Below are 15,885 nucleotides of genomic sequence, written 5' to 3' on the forward strand. Positions count from 1 at the left end.
AAAAAGACTTAGAGAAAAAAAATTATTTGACGATGAAATAGACTAAATATCAAGATATGTAGGTGCATCCTTAAATTTTTTAGTTGAAAAGATTTAAGTGTTAAAAGCATCTTTAAAAATTGAAATATTATGTATTTTTATTTAGATTAAGGAATATTTTGACTGATGATAGTGCATTAAATAATGAAACTTTGTAGACAACAAAGCCATTATTAACATCAAAGTGGATCTTATGTTTCACAGGAATGATTTCTGCCGTTATTGTTCTTTTATCTTCTGAAACATAATCATCTAGAAAATCAGTTTCAGGAGCACAATATAACCCATTTATTGTTTCATGCATTGTTGTTTTTGAAACTTTTGTTGGTTTAAAACCAAGGAATGTTGGATTCATAAAATTATCGAGTGTTGTTACGGATTTTATATAAATTCTAATATTTGGTGAATACAAAGACTGAGATGATATGTAATAAAAATCAATTTTGTTTTGGAAGAGATTCATCAAATGGAAATTCGTCAAAACCAACTGAATGATTTAACACAATGTGTTGGATATTTGTGCAGTTAGTGAATGTGTAGTTTTTGATTGTTGATGTGTCTTTGAAGACAATCAAATTAAGATTTGTACAGTTTGAGAATGAGAAAGGACTTGTTGTGACATTCTGACAAATGATGACAGAACAAAGACTCGAACAGTCACTGAATGCATAACTATCAACAATTTTACAATTTCGAGGAATGATAATCTTGATCAAATTAATACAATGATAGAATGCAAGTGAACTTATTGATGATACATGATGTAGATCAATTGATGTTATATTAGTGCAGTTTGCGAATGTCTGATATTGAACAGATAACAAATTCTCTGGGACTGAGAATATCTTGAGATTGATACAATGTGAAAATGAATTGTTTCCAATTTTTGTTATTGAATCAGGGAATGTGATTGAACTGATTCCACTCTGTGAAAATGCAAATTCACCAATCTCTTTGCAACCATAATTTATGTAAACATGTTCTAAGCTGCTACAGTTGAAAAAAGCATATTTACCAATGTAATCAACATGAGGGATTTGAATTGATTTCAGGCATTGACAAGATGAGAACAAACCAGGATTAACAAACGATATTCCTGATGGAAGTGTGAAATTATTAATAATTGTGTATGCAAATGTACTTGTTCCAAATTTTAAATTCCTGTTTAAGTTATTTGTTGAGAATGGTTTAAAAACAGCTCTCGAAAATGCATAATCTCCAATTTTTGTTATTGTGTTTGGAATTTCAAGATCGAAAATGAACGCAGACGTGAAACAATAATCACTTATTGTATCCATGTTTGGAGGGAATTTTATATTGATCCAAGCACGTAGAAATGCATTTTTACCAATCTTTACTTTTTCTCCTTCTGAATATGTTTGGCAAAAATCAACATTTGCAGCATATTCCTTCAATTGTTCATCAATTCTGTTTACATATTCTTTTGGATCTAAATAATCATATGAATGCCAATTATATATATCAGGATAGTTATTACCATTTTCATCATCATTTGCTATACCATAAAATGCGTAGTCTCCAATTGTTATATTGCTACTTAAAAATGTAATACTTCTAAGATAGACATGCCTATAAAATGCTTTTTCTTCAATTATTCTCAAGCTTTCAGGGAAAATAATTGATAGAGTACTACTAAATTGATACCATATATCAAATCTTTCAAAAATAAATGCGAATTTACAAATTTTTTCAAGATTTTTCGGAAGTGAAATACTCCCTAATTTTGTTTGATAAAAAACAGATTCGTTGATAATTAATAAAGAATCAGGAAGGACCATTGAAATTATACCAGATTTAGCAAAACAATATTTTCCTAACTTTTTACATCCATTTTCGAAATGAAAAGAATTTATCATTGTTTGTAGAAATGCATTTTTGTCAATATATTCAACTGAACTCGGAATAATTACTTGGTCAAAAGTCCATCCTTGAAAAGCGTTTCCATATATATGAGTCACACAATTTGGAATATTTAAATTGATGGATTCATCACAATGTCCATAAGCAAAAGCAAAAGACGAAATGTTTGTCAAGTATTGTGGAAAATTTAAAAAACGAAAACCACAACCATAAAAGGCACTATTTCCAATATATTTAATCGAATCAGAGAATTCTGGTGCACTAGTTTTGTAAAATGCGTAATCTCCAATATATTCTACATATTGAAGATTAATATATACTTTATCCATATAAAATGCATAATCTCCAATCTTTTTGCATTTATCAGAAAGAATTATTTGAATAGTGTAATAATCATGAAGAGCATCTGAAAATGTACCAGCTTTGATTTCTGTAAGTTGTGAAAAATCGAATGTATGATCAGTAGTAGTGATTATCTCGCATTGTTTGAATGCAGAAACTCCAATAGATTTGATTTTGTTTGAGAGAGATATGAAACGGAGATTTGAACACGTGTCGAATGCTCTGTCACCAATACTTTCAATGATTGGTAAATTTGAAATTGATACAAGGTTGTAGCAGTTGAAGAAACAATAGTCACCAATGTGAGTGATACTTGGTCCAAATGTCACTGATTGAAGAGATTGACATTGATTGAAAAGATATGAACCGAGAACTGTGATTGAATCTGGAATTTTTATATTTGTTAATTTCGAACATGTTGAGAAAACACCGTTACCAAGATTTCGTAAGTTATTCGGAAGATTTTGATTGAATAATGTCAGATTTGTGCATCCTGAGAATGCACTCTTACCAATAGTAGAAAGAGATGATGGTAGAGAAAGATTTTTCAGAGAAGTACAAAATCTGAATGATTCGTTTCCAATGGTAACGAGTGTTTGTGGGAGAGTGACTTCTTCGAGAGAAGTACAGAAGTAGAATAATTTGTCTTCAATCGTACTAACACCATCTGGAATGGTTATCTTATTGAGTAGATAACAATCTGAGAAAGCTCTGGTTCCGATCTTAGTGAGTGTATCCGGAAGTTTGACATCTGTGATGTTTGTACAGTTGAAAAATCCGTATTCGCCGATTGTACTGCATTCTTTGATATCAATGCTTCGAAGATATGTACTATTTGCAAATTGACTTTCTGAAACATCTCCTGTGATTGTATAAACACCATGGTCAGCATCATTTGCAACAATAGTTGCCATGTGCTATAATAAATTGCTTTTACGAAATATATTATGCATTAATATCTATTGATTTCGTATTAGAATTTCGGATTTTGAAAATTTTAAAATTTTTATAAAAATTGAACAAAACTGTTTCACAGTTCAACAATTTATAAACTTCATTTGAAATATATCATATTTTCGATTTGTCTAACCATTAATGCTTATCAGACAGATATTCAATATTTTGAATGCGAATCAGGACACAATTTTTTAAGAGCTTCATTAACAATTTAAATGCCAAATAAAATAAATTTAGAATTTCCAATCTAGCCGTATTTCCAATTCCGAAGATTTTTCCAATTGACCGATTTTTCTAAATGCGACGGTTTTTCTGGTTGGACTTTATTTATGAATATATATACTTATGTTAATCCTTTTTATTTTTCTGTGATGGAAAAAAAGAAATTTCGAGATTTGAGAATCTATAATTGATGTTATAATGAAATATTTGTTCATGTATTCCTCATATTTATAGATTTCAGGTCAAAATAAAGATCAAATGAAAATCATAATTAATCTATCATGTTTTTAAGAGCTAATATCTTAAATATAGAATCCTTAAATATAATCTAATTAAAATATGTCAATATTGGTCAGTAAATTCATAAATAATATCATATTGTCAAAGAAATTTTAGATATAAAAGTGACATTTGTAAATTCTTATCGATGCTGATTATTGTACATTCTCCTCTATCAGTTGATTACATTATTGAGCTTGTTGGCAACGAAACAATACAAGACATCAAGAATATTGTATATCAGGATTTTCAAATCCAAATGTCAGGATATTTTTTAACATATAAGACAAATTACGATATTTCACCTAGTAAAACATTAAAAGAATTAGGAATTGACGAAGGTGATACCCTTATAATGGAATTTACAGATGAAGCTCTTGAAAATGAAAAGAAGAGAGAAGAAAATAGAAAGAAACAATATGAAAAAGAGCATGAAAACTACGGAAAACCACAAATTCATGAAGATAGAATCAGATCAAATTCTTTCATTAGACAAAATCAGGTTCCAGACGCAAAGCCTGGAGATGTTTCAAGTATTCTTCCTAAAAATATATCCGAAGAAGAAAAATCCGCAGTTACAGCACTTTTTGCAAGATTTGGTGCTATTAAAATTGTATACGATGTATATTTGGCCTGTGAGAAAAATGTTGAGTCAGCGAAGTACATTTTATCACAATACATTGATTAGATAGGTAGTCCCTACCTGATCTCTATTTGGTTTTATGATATATCCATAAAAATTGTTTGATTATTTTAATTGAAATTTTTTTTTTCTTTCTTTAACCCAACAATGCAGTGGAATGTTTCCAAATTTCTTTACTCCTAAACAAATTGTATAGAGTTATTTCATATTTCAAAATTAGCAAAATTTTTATTCATCAATTTGGATTAGATCCGATCATTCCTAATAAAATGGGAGTAAATGGATTTAGGGTTGCATAGGTGATAATAAGATGATTCATTTTTATGAAATCAAAAAAAACAAAGAAACCTAGAAGGAAAAAGTCATTAGATTCGAGTGATTTTGCACCAATTGTTGCAACTGATACTCAAGATAGCTCAACAGAGAATGATTTACTCGTAGATCTTCAAGTTCCAAGATACGCAATATTTCGCCGAGTCATAAATAAAAAAATCGAGCCAGATCAATCGACACTACCAAGTATACCACATAAAAAATCGAATATACAAGAAGAAGAGAAAAAGTTCAGCGTTTATCAATTTAATCATAAAAAATCTGACTATATGATTACACCTGATTCAAAATTAATCGAACCATTACACGAGAAAAACTATATTCATACAAATGGTGTTGAACACGACCTCTTTTTTAATCAATCTACTTTAGGAAAATTATTATCTCCACAGGCAACACAATCATTTCTCGAAGAAAAGCTAGAATACTCGCTTACAGGATCAGCTCTTTCTCTTCGTAAAGGAAGAATCGATGTAGAAATCAAAAAAGCTACTCGAGGATTATTTGAAAGCATTTTAAAGCCATCAGAGACAGAAGAAGACAATCCATTCTATGTACGAGATGCACCTATCAAAGGACCAACAATGACATCATATCCTGCACCTACTTTTCCCAATTTTCCTCAAACAAATTTATTCAATTTCGAAATTTCACAATTCGAGTACCAAAAACTACTAAATCCGCATCCATTTTTTTCAGTTGATTATACATTTCACAGAAGAGTTAAGCTCTGCCCTGAAAAACAATCTTCAAAAAATTTTGGAAAATATATTCTAAAAAATGAAGACTTAAAACTCGATTCAGGCGAATTTGTCCTTGTAGAATATATTGACGATGACCCTGTCATACAGCCAATCGTTGGAATGTGCTCAACATTGACAGTTTTAACATCAGATTCAAATATCACGAGTCATAAGTTCGATCAAAGGATTCCTTTAATGAATATTGTATCTGAATCGCAACAGCCATTCCTTGGGAATATTCCTAAGTCAGATCCAGTCATTTGTTTGCTAAATCAAGTTGCAATTTCAGCTGTTTACCCTCACGACATGTCTCACAACATGACAGACTTCATTTTATGCATCTCAGGAAACAGCTGCACATTACACAGACTACCTAAACTCGTTTACGCTTCAACGCCAAGCGAATGTCGCGTAATCATCAAAAATACAACTTATCATTCAAAAGTTTTGGATCCTTTCTTGACAAAAAGAGGAGTAAATCCAATAGAATTATGCAAAGCGAGGTCTATTTACAAGGCTAAAAAGAGACTCGTGGATATGGGAATTGATAGATCTGCTTTGCCATCGAGTTTTTCAGAAAACAATTTGAAATCTTTGATAAAAGATTTTCCTATTGAGATGCGTACGTTGATAATGCATTATATCAGCATATTTAAACATACCCCATGGTATATATCGCATCTTACAGCACGAGCAAGGCTTGGAATGTTAAAAGCTGCTTCTGAGATTTCATTTGAAGAAGGAAAGATCGCACAAGTCAAAGAAGCAATGGCTCAATCATTTGAAAATCGCATAGCAATGATTTCTACTAGTAATACTCCATTGGATCAAAGGAATTCAATTGGACTTGATTTATTAGATTTCAGCGATGGGATGGATGAAAGTTCTGATAGTGAGGACTGGGAAACTATCCTTAAGGAAGATCAAATAGATGAATTTCGAGAAAAAACATCAAATCTGGAATATAAATCTTTCAGATCTCTTGTTAATTGGAATGAATTAATCAAAACTCGGCATGAATGGAGAGAAGTAATGCTAACAAGAAACTACTATGTTGAAGATGGCGTTGCAAAATGTTCTTTTTCGTTTACAAGAGATAGTAACGAAATCAAGCAAGCGAAAGCGCTGAAGAAGTCAACAAAAAACTCTTTTATATGAGGATCTTGCAATCTTATAATCCAATTTCTTCTTTTATTTAATATTATTTTTTATTTATTATAGAATGTTGTTATAAATGTTATCTTAATTGTATTATATCATGAATTCTTAATGTTTGTAGCTTATCTCAAGTTATAATTCTCAAAAAAAATATTTTCATAAAAATATATTTTAATCTTGCAGTTAATTAACAAATGAAAATAGCATAATTAAAGTAAAATATGATATATCAATGCATTATTTATATCTATTCAAGCACATCAAAAAAATCAATTTGAAAAGAAAATAATCGTAGTGATGTACTTGAATGAGGAAAAAAAATTTTAAAAATGGAAGTATCAACTATTGATATTAACAGGATTGCGACGTTTAGGAAAGCATTATCAGCTATGTCGAAGATAAATGAGTCTTTCGTATTTGTTGGATCGAAAGAAAAGATCTCTCTTCGTACAGTAAACAGTACTGAAAGTATTTTATGTTCTATCGACTTCAATACTGCCTTCTTTGACTCGTATTCTTTCTTATTGGGCGAAAGCATCATTGTAGAAGTCCCATTCACATACATAGTTCAGATTCTAAGAATGAATTGGGATACAATGAAGATCTCGTTGAATTCAAGAGAAAAGATCACATTTACGTTCCAAGATCAGTTCGGATCAATACATAGATTCGATATATTTGCATCCAATGCAGTTATCATGGATACAACTGTAGATCCGGCTGCATTCTCAGTAATTGACTGTAATGCGGACGTTCTCGAAGATGTTTCGAACATTTTAAGTCAATCAAGCATATCAGTGATTGATTTGTCATCTAGGTACTTCCAAATAATGTCAGAAGATCTCAGTACAGTAATATTGAAGGTAAAACAATCGGAAAAGGTCAGAGTAGATGCGAGATTCAATAGCAAGAAGAAGATGATCTTTGGAGATATGATAACAGCATTGAAAATTGCGAAAAAATTCTCTGATAAGGTAATTTTGTCGATTTACGATGAAGGACCGATCGTTGTTTCAGCAGATATTGCTGGTATTATATCAATGCAGACAAAGATCGCAACAATGGATGTTCAGAGTAATAACACAGAAAAAGATGAAAATGAAGAATCAATCTTGACAACTCCTGAGATATATCGCAATAAAGAAGCATCCAGAGTTAGAGTTGAAGCTCCTCCTTCATCTGCACGTGAACAGAGAGACAAACAAAAGAAGAGAATTTACTCATAAAAAAATGTAATTTTTTTTCCCCTCACTATAATTTACATTGAAAATGTACCGATGTATTCAATTTGGAAAGTGACAAAAACGATGTTTTTGTCATAAATTTTTGATTGATTTGCCACTTTTGCTGATTAAAACGATAATCATTCAAAAAATGTCATTGAATCCATATACATGGGTTATAGGAATGTTGGATGAACGATGCAAATTTTCGTCTTATCCAACATGCGATTCAACATACAACATTGTATCATTCGTTTTAATGATTTTTTGCTTGCTTCCATATTCATATATCGGAGTATTACTGTTTTATCAAACAAATTTAATTCGAAGTAAGAAAAGACATCATGGTTTATTGTTTTGTTATTCAAACATTATTTGTTTGTTTGCTTCTTCAGTAATTTACTATACAAGAATATATGGTCTCAAAGTACTCGTTACAGAATTAGAGGAAAATGTACGATTGCTTCCAGTATTCACTTATTGTGTTTATTTTGCAGATATTTCACGAGTTTTTTCGATTTTTAAAGTGTTTGGAGGAAAATTCATTTTTTACTCATCTAAAATTCTTGAGTATGTTATAATGTTTATGATGTTTGTTAAGTTAATAACGTTCTATGTTACTATTCCATTTCTTTCGGACTTTATTAATAATATAATAGTTCATTTAGAATTAACTTATTATTTTATATTAATTGTAAATTTTTTGAGCTTTATTATATTTTCTGTGATATTTTGTTTCTCAAATATGAAGGATTATTTTGAAAAGAAGAAAGTTTTCCAACTTCAAATTTTAATTTTTTTCATCCCATTGAATGTATGCATTTATGTCAACCTTTATTATTGGGTAAATACTAGGTATTATGTTTCAAGATTGAGTACAATTATCTTTTTTTCAAAAGATAAAACAGATATCATTTTAACAAGATTCCGAATGTGGTATCTAACATTTTGGCCACTCATTATGAACTTTGTTGCATTATTAATTTTGTATTTATTATCATTTTCATCCAGCACAGATACAAATAATCAAACTGATGATATCCTTAAAAAGAGCCTCAGCATGGATGTTCAGATTTAATTGCATCTACGAAATTTATTCTAAGTTAATTCTAATATTTATGATTTTGTATAAGTTCTGTTCCATTAAGCAGACTGAATCGAGGTAAAATTGAGAGGATCAATTCACATTGATGAGAAGATCAAAAATTATATTAAAAAAAATAAAGTCCTCTTATTGGGCGAAAGCAACATTGTTGGAGTATCATTTATACATATAGTTCAGACGCTAAGAATAAATTGGGATATAATAATGATCTCGACTTCCAAAATCATTTCGGATCAATCTATTTAAGATAAATTTTTGCATTATCATGGATACAACTGTAGATCCGGCTGCATTCTCAGTAATTGACTGTAATGCGGACGTTCTCGAAGATGTTTCGAACATTTTAAGTCAATCAAGCATATCAGTGATTGATTTGTCATCTAGGTACTTCCAAATAATGTCAGAAGATCTCAGTACAGTAATATTGAAGGTAAAACAATCGGAAAAGGTCAGAGTAGATGCGAGATTCAATAGCAAGAAGAAGATGATCTTTGGAGATATGATAACAGCATTGAAAATTGCGAAAAAATTCTCTGATAAGGTAATTTTGTCGATTTACGATGAAGGACCGATCGTTGTTTCAGCAGATATTGCTGGTATTATATCAATGCAGACAAAGATCGCAACAATGGATGTTCAGAGTAATAACACAGAAAAAGATGAAAATGAAGAATCAATCTTGACAACTCCTGAGATATATCGCAATAAAGAAGCATCCAGAGTTAGAGTTGAAGCTCCTCCTTCATCTGCACGTGAACAGAGAGACAAACAAAAGAAGCCTATTCAATTTTGATATACAAAAGATATTGCAAGCGGGTTCCTGAGAGAAGAGAATGTTGGTAAAGCTCCTGAAAAGTGAAGTTCAGTAATGACAATTTTTCGCGAAAAATATGATTCTTTTCCAGAAAAAAAAAATCTTCGAAAACAATTCCTAAAATTGCTAATTCTTTCCCCATAATTTATTTTTGTCATTTTAGTTGAATAATGGGATTATCAAGTGCAAAAAGTGATAAATATAGCGTTTTTGTCAGAAATTTTTGATAATCTTTCAAAAAATGACATCGAATCCATATACAAGGGTTTCATGAATGTTGAATGAACGATGCAAATTTTCAACTTATCCAACATGTGATTCAGCATATAACATTGTATCATTTGTTTTAATGATTTTTTGCTTGCTTCCGTTTTCATATATCGGAGTATTACTGTTTTATCAAACAAATTTAATTCGAAGTAAGAAAAGACATCATGGTTTATTATTTTGTTATTCAAATGTTATTAGTTTATTTGCTTTTTCAGCACTTTTTTATACAAGAATATTTTTTTTCAAATTACTCGTTTCAAAATTAGAGAATAGTATACGATTGCTTCCAGTATTCTCTTATTGTGTTTATTTAACAGATATTTCACGAGTTTTATTGATATTAAAAGTTTGTGGAGCGAAATTCATTTTTTATTCAACGAAAGTTCTTGAGTATGTTATAATGTTTATGATGTTTGTTAAGTTAATATCGTTCTATGTTACTATTCCATTTCTTTCGTATTTTATTGATAAGATAATAGCTGATTATGAATTAAATTTTTATCTGATATTAATTGTAAATTTTTTGAGCTTTATTATACTTTCTATGATATTTTATTTCTCAAATATGAAGGATTATTTTGAAAAGAAAAAAGTTTTCCAACTTCAAATTTTAATTTTTTTCATTTCATTGAATGTATGCATACATATCAACCTTTATTATTGGATAGGTAGTATTGGTTATTTTTCAACTCCAGTTATCATCTTCCTAATAAGATTTCGATGGTGGTATCAAACATTTTGGAATCTCATTATGAACTTTGCTGCCTTATTAATTTTGTACGTACTATCATTTTCATCCAACACTTATGATGATACGAAACATCAAACTAATGATATCCTTGAAAAGAGCCTCAGCTTGGTTGTTCAGATTTAATTGCATCAACAAAATTTATTCTTCCACATTAATTTATCAACAGTTTTGACCATTTTGCAAAAACATACCTCTTTTTTATTTATCATATGAACCTTACAAAAACTAATATCTTGTGGAATACTGATATTTGTTCAAGCAATTGTAGGTTCGCATCTTATGAACCTTTAAAAAAAAACTAATATCTTGTGGAATGCTAAAAACACATATGAAATATTTAGCAGCCTTTTGAATGATAGTCAAATTTTAAAATAGGATTCATCATATTATCATTTAAAAATAAATAAAAAATTAAATAATATTTATTTACAAATTTTATGGTCTTATCTGTGCACAACATGGTATAAGTATCTGTTCTTTGATCTTAGGGAAGTTAGGGTGCTTTCCAAGTATGACTCTAGCAACTTTAATAGCTTCAACAGGGTTCTGCGCCTTCATTAAATTGAAGGCCAATCTATAACCGATAGAACAATCATTTTTAGATGTTAATTCCCAAGCAGAATAAAGTGCTTCTGAAGCACCGATATTGTCTTTCTTCTTTTCAAAGATTGTTGCTGTCATTTCCCAAGCTTTGACGCACGATTTATCAAGATCGGTTGCTTGTTGAATATAGTTTTCTGCTTCATCAATTGCGCCACTCTTCAAAGATATTTGTGTCATCATTAAGAAGGCTTCTACGTATGAAGCTATTGCTGAAATGTTTGGCTCGCTGTGGATAATAGAATTCAAGTTACGAGTTACGTTGTTCTGCTGATCCAAACACATGTAACATCTGCATCTTCCAATGATAGTTGCGATGTCATCTGAATTGTTTTTATTGTAAATTTCCAGTGCTTCTTTGATGGAATCCTGAGTATTCTGTGAAAGAAGGAGTGTTGCACGCAATGGATCAGTGTCAACATCATTCATGTCGAGTTTCCTCAGGATCTTATTAGCAGCTTCGATCTCGTTATGTGTCGCAATTGGCTTAGTTTCACACCAGACAAAGCGACGTTGTGGATTTGCGTAAATGTGGAACGAATACAACTGTGCATTAACTCCCCACTCCGGATCATTACGGATTTCGTGGAAGCACTCGATTGCTTTCATTGGCTCTCCAATATAGAAATTGTAGAGACCGTTGCAGAACTTAAATCCTGGTAAGTTTTTATCACATTTTGTGAAATAATCAGGAACTTTCTCGAGTGTTCCTTTTCTTGCACAAATCTCAATCAGTCTAACCAATGTGTGGAAGAATGATGGATTTGCTTCGAATGAATTCTCAAGTTCTGTGAAGTTCTCTGTAATAGAAATTTCAGCCAAAATCATAGCAGCTTCTTCACATTTCGGATCATCTTTGATTAATCTTTGGCATGCATCTTTTGCGTCATCTTTTCGACCGCTATCTGAATAAAGATGAGCCAGCATCAAAAGAGCTTTGTTTCCACCTGTATCCAAATCAGCAGCCTTCTTTAGATAAGCTTCTGCATCATCAAGAGATTTTCCGGAGTTGATAATTGCATCAGCAGATTTGATATACAATTGTGCAGCTTTCTTGTTTATTTCGAGTTTTGCGTCTGCTGGAATATCAACTCTGCTTTGCAATGTCAATTTGTCATATACATTAAGAGCTTCAGAAATGTAAGCAGATACTTCTTCTCCATCTCTTTTGAGAGAAATAATTGACATCAATTCAGCCAATTGCGCGTAAATGTATTGTCTTTCCCAATCCCCTGAATCGACATCGATTTCATCCATTGTACTCTGTGCGATTTCTTCTGCTTCATCGTAATACCTGAGCTTCAACAATGTATGGCATCTTTCAAACAAAACTTTGTTATCTCCTTCTGAATTTGCACAAGCTCGTTCGTATTCTTTCAATGCGTCATCGTATCTGTGAACAATCATGAAACCTCTTGCAAGATGTATTGCTGCCTTTGTGTCTCCAAGATCTAAATCTGCTGCTCTCTGGAAACAACCAACAGCATCATCAAATCTCTTGACAGTCATGTATGCATCACCTAACAATGTCAAGTTTGTTTTTGTTTCTGATTGGTCAACCAAAGCTTTGAAACATCTGATGTAAGCAGCTTTGTCATTGAGTTTTTCAAGGTAAATATCAGCTTGTTTCTTTTTGGCTGCTGTGAACATAGGTGATTTAGAATCAAATGAATCTAAAATAGAAATTGCATCAGGTATTTTGTCACTGTCTGCAAGAATTGATGCCTTTGTAAGTTTCAATTGTCCGGTCTCGTTTTCTGAAGTGAATTTTGTCAATGCATCATCAATGTTGTCAATTGATTCCTTGGATTTTCCTTGCGATTTAAGAATCATTGACTTGAAAATGATGATACTCAATTTCTCAGGAGGTTTTGATGATGTGTATTCTCCTGTTTTCATGAGAGCATCAATTGTTTCAAGGGCTTTGTCGAATTGTCCTTTTGCAAATGATAATTCGGCAAGAATCATGTTGTATCTCAATGATGATCTGATGGAGAAATCATAGGAAACAGCTCTTGACAATGCTGCATCTGCTTCTTCAAATTGCTTCATCTGCAAACGAATTTGAGCAAGAAGAAGATGGCATTGAGATGCATTGAATCCCCACTTGGAATTGAGAACAAATTGGATGGCCTTGGTCACTTGGGCGAATCGGCCTTCGCCAAAGCCAAGAACAGCAAGGTAGTATGAGAAAGGAACGGATCCTGGAACGTATTCGAGCATTCTGACAATTAAATCGCAGACATCTCCGTTATGAGGATCAGCAACTGTCTTTTCCAGGGTGTTGCAGTGCTCCATGGCCTCATTCATGGCTTCTGCGAAGTCAGGAAGCTTGATATTCACTATTTGGTCGCAGAATAAATCAACTGGCAACTTCTTTTCGGAGTTTTGGCGAGCGCTTTGTGGAGAAAAGATCTGTGAGACCATTTCAACATGGGAATGCATGGCAGAAATAAGCTCATCAACGTTTGTTGGAAGATTATTCGCGCGATTAAGCTTTTCCTTGAGTGTACAGACAGACATATGGTAAGAATCATCTGAAAGCATTGCACTGAGAAGCTCAAGTTGGCTAAATGCGTCATTCATGTCTTTCATAGAGATATATGCCGAAACAAGTGCGACGTATGCGCCAACTGCCTCAGAATTCATGACAATGGCGTTCTGTAAGTATTGTATTGCCTCGGATGGTCGATTTGCAGCTACTAAAAGTTCACCATAAATCTGAAGTAACCTCGAATTATCGGAATTTGTATTAAGGAGTGGTGGGAATAATTTGATGAGGGTCTGAATAATTGTTGTGTCCTTCCAGCATAAAGCATAGATAGCTTCTGCAACGTTTGTAATGTATGCAGCGTTTTCTCCTTCGATTTTAGATACTAAATCGCAGAATAATTTAACATTTTCTCTCGCACCTTCGAGATTTCCTGTTTGACTAAGATTATGAAGGATTGTCATGAAATAATAATCTGTATCACTTGCATAATGGCCTTGATTTTCTTGTGCTGACTCAATAGCTAATTCCCAGCTATTAGAGGCGATGTACAAGCGTGCTCGTTCAAGAGAAGCTTCTGGAAATTCAGCAATTCCTGCTAATTGAACAAAAAGTGAAACAGATTCTTGCCATCTGCTCACAGTAGAGAAATACATGGCCTTTCCATAAATGACAAATGGATCAACATTCTGTGTTTGTATTGAAGCATCGGCATTCGCCATATCAAAATAGCGTCCGCTATTTCTATCTTGCTCTGTAAGTTTGATCCAGCCAAGAAGAGCAGCAGCATCTTTATTAGGTGGTGGCTGTGATGCAAGAGGATTGACGAAATCAAAAGCTTGTTGTAATTCACCTGTAAGCCAAAGGATTCTAGCTGCTGAAACAATGGATGATGCGGATGCATTCGATTTGAGAGATTCAATTTGTGTTTCTAATTCGGAAATTGATGCGTAATCTGGGGTTTTTGCATTTTTATGAATCCATAATTTAGCAACTGCGATTTCTAAGCTGTTTGCAATACGATTTGAGATCTTCTCTAACGAAGCAAGGGCAGCACTAGTTTTTCCTTCTGCTCCATTAGCAAGAGAATCCCAAATCACAAAGGTCGGATCAGATCCTTGTGATTTAAGAAACTCCTGACATAATAGACGAATATGCCCGAACATTGACTGACGCCAATAGAAATATATTCGCTCAAATTGCAACTTTACCATAATTTATATAAGAATTAAAAAACGGTTGAAAAATTACAAAACAGATTTTTTCGTAAACTTACAAGTTGGAATTAGACTGATATATATAAAGTATAGGTTGTATAGATGATATTTCGTTCTGAAAAATATGTCAATTCAATTGAAAAACACTCATCTATTTGATCAAAATTGCTTATGAAAGCAGAATTGATCAAAAATATGCTTGAATAGATTCTTTAGGTATATGTTAGCAATAATTTGTATGGGATCTTACATTGATTTACTTTCTATTTTGAGATATCAGTCAAACTACAAAAGTATACAAATATTGCATATCAATGGGTAATGATCAAAGTCATTATGATATGTAAATGAATAACATTACTATAGAAATGTCAAACTGTATGATCAATAAAATCAATAGTTTATTTAGTAAACAATTGCATATAAATTCCCTAATAGTATTTTCTTTATCGGATAGTATGTTTACGCTTTAGAAGGAATTCCATTAAGCGAAGATGTTTGGTCGATTTGGATGGAAGAATTCAATAAACTAATTGCTATATCTTTCATCAAATTAACGATTTCTTCTAAACATTGCAATGATAGGTTATTTTTCTGGTAGGAATCGTTGTGGAACTGTTGATTGGAAAGGATAAATTTTTAAAATTATTAAAAGCAAATGAAATTAAGCTGTGATGACTTAAAAATCATTAGAATTTTAAAATGTGTGCTAAAATTATCCCTTGTTGAATGCATAATGAAAATGGATATGATAAACTTTCTTATTCTCTGTCTTTTCGGCATAATACTGCTAAGTGAGTGAAAAGGAAGCTGTTAC

At 31.9% G+C, this 15,885-nt stretch overlaps 6 protein-coding genes across 6 annotated transcripts; 4 read left to right on the top strand and 2 right to left on the bottom strand.

Moving 5' to 3' along the window:
* Positions 1-476: 476 nt before the first annotated feature.
* Positions 477-3,176, bottom strand: TVAGG3_0219410 (leucine-rich repeats (6 copies)-containing protein; the record flags this gene model as incomplete). Its single annotated transcript, XM_001326169.1, has 1 exon — positions 477-3,176. One exon carries the CDS (start codon positions 3,174-3,176, stop codon positions 477-479), a length of 2,700 nt encoding a protein of 899 aa, XP_001326204.1.
* A 683-nt stretch (positions 3,177-3,859) lies between these two features.
* On the top strand, positions 3,860-4,536 carry TVAGG3_0219420 (ubiquitin-like family; the record flags this gene model as incomplete). Its single annotated transcript, XM_001326170.1, has 1 exon — positions 3,869-4,408. One exon carries the CDS (start codon positions 3,869-3,871, stop codon positions 4,406-4,408), a length of 540 nt encoding a protein of 179 aa, XP_001326205.1.
* Positions 4,537-4,637: 101 nt separating this feature from the next.
* Positions 4,638-6,649, top strand: TVAGG3_0219430 (protein of unknown function, DUF3591 family; the record flags this gene model as incomplete). The annotated part of the gene is made up of 1 exon (XM_001326171.1): positions 4,687-6,597. The coding sequence occupies one exon, from the start codon at positions 4,687-4,689 to the stop codon at positions 6,595-6,597; it is 1,911 nt and encodes a 636-aa protein (XP_001326206.1).
* A 277-nt stretch (positions 6,650-6,926) lies between these two features.
* On the top strand, positions 6,927-7,823 carry TVAGG3_0219440 (DNA repair protein RAD9 family; the record flags this gene model as incomplete). The annotated part of the gene is made up of 1 exon (XM_001326172.1): positions 6,927-7,823. One exon carries the CDS (start codon positions 6,927-6,929, stop codon positions 7,821-7,823), a length of 897 nt encoding a protein of 298 aa, XP_001326207.1.
* A 1,367-nt stretch (positions 7,824-9,190) lies between these two features.
* Positions 9,191-9,718, top strand: TVAGG3_0219450 (uncharacterized protein; the record flags this gene model as incomplete). Its single annotated transcript, XM_001326173.1, has 1 exon — positions 9,191-9,718. One exon carries the CDS (start codon positions 9,191-9,193, stop codon positions 9,716-9,718), a length of 528 nt encoding a protein of 175 aa, XP_001326208.1.
* A 779-nt stretch (positions 9,719-10,497) lies between these two features.
* TVAGG3_0219460 (tetratricopeptide repeat protein 21-like protein family) lies at positions 10,498-15,070 on the bottom strand (the record flags this gene model as incomplete). Its single annotated transcript, XM_001326174.1, has 1 exon — positions 11,196-15,017. One exon carries the CDS (start codon positions 15,015-15,017, stop codon positions 11,196-11,198), a length of 3,822 nt encoding a protein of 1,273 aa, XP_001326209.1.
* Between the last annotated feature and the right edge of the window lie 815 nt (positions 15,071-15,885).

The sequence above is a fragment of the Trichomonas vaginalis genome, chromosome IV, assembly GCF_026262505.1.
Source record: "Trichomonas vaginalis G3 chromosome IV, whole genome shotgun sequence".
NCBI classification, from domain to species: Eukaryota; Parabasalia; order Trichomonadida; family Trichomonadidae; genus Trichomonas; species Trichomonas vaginalis.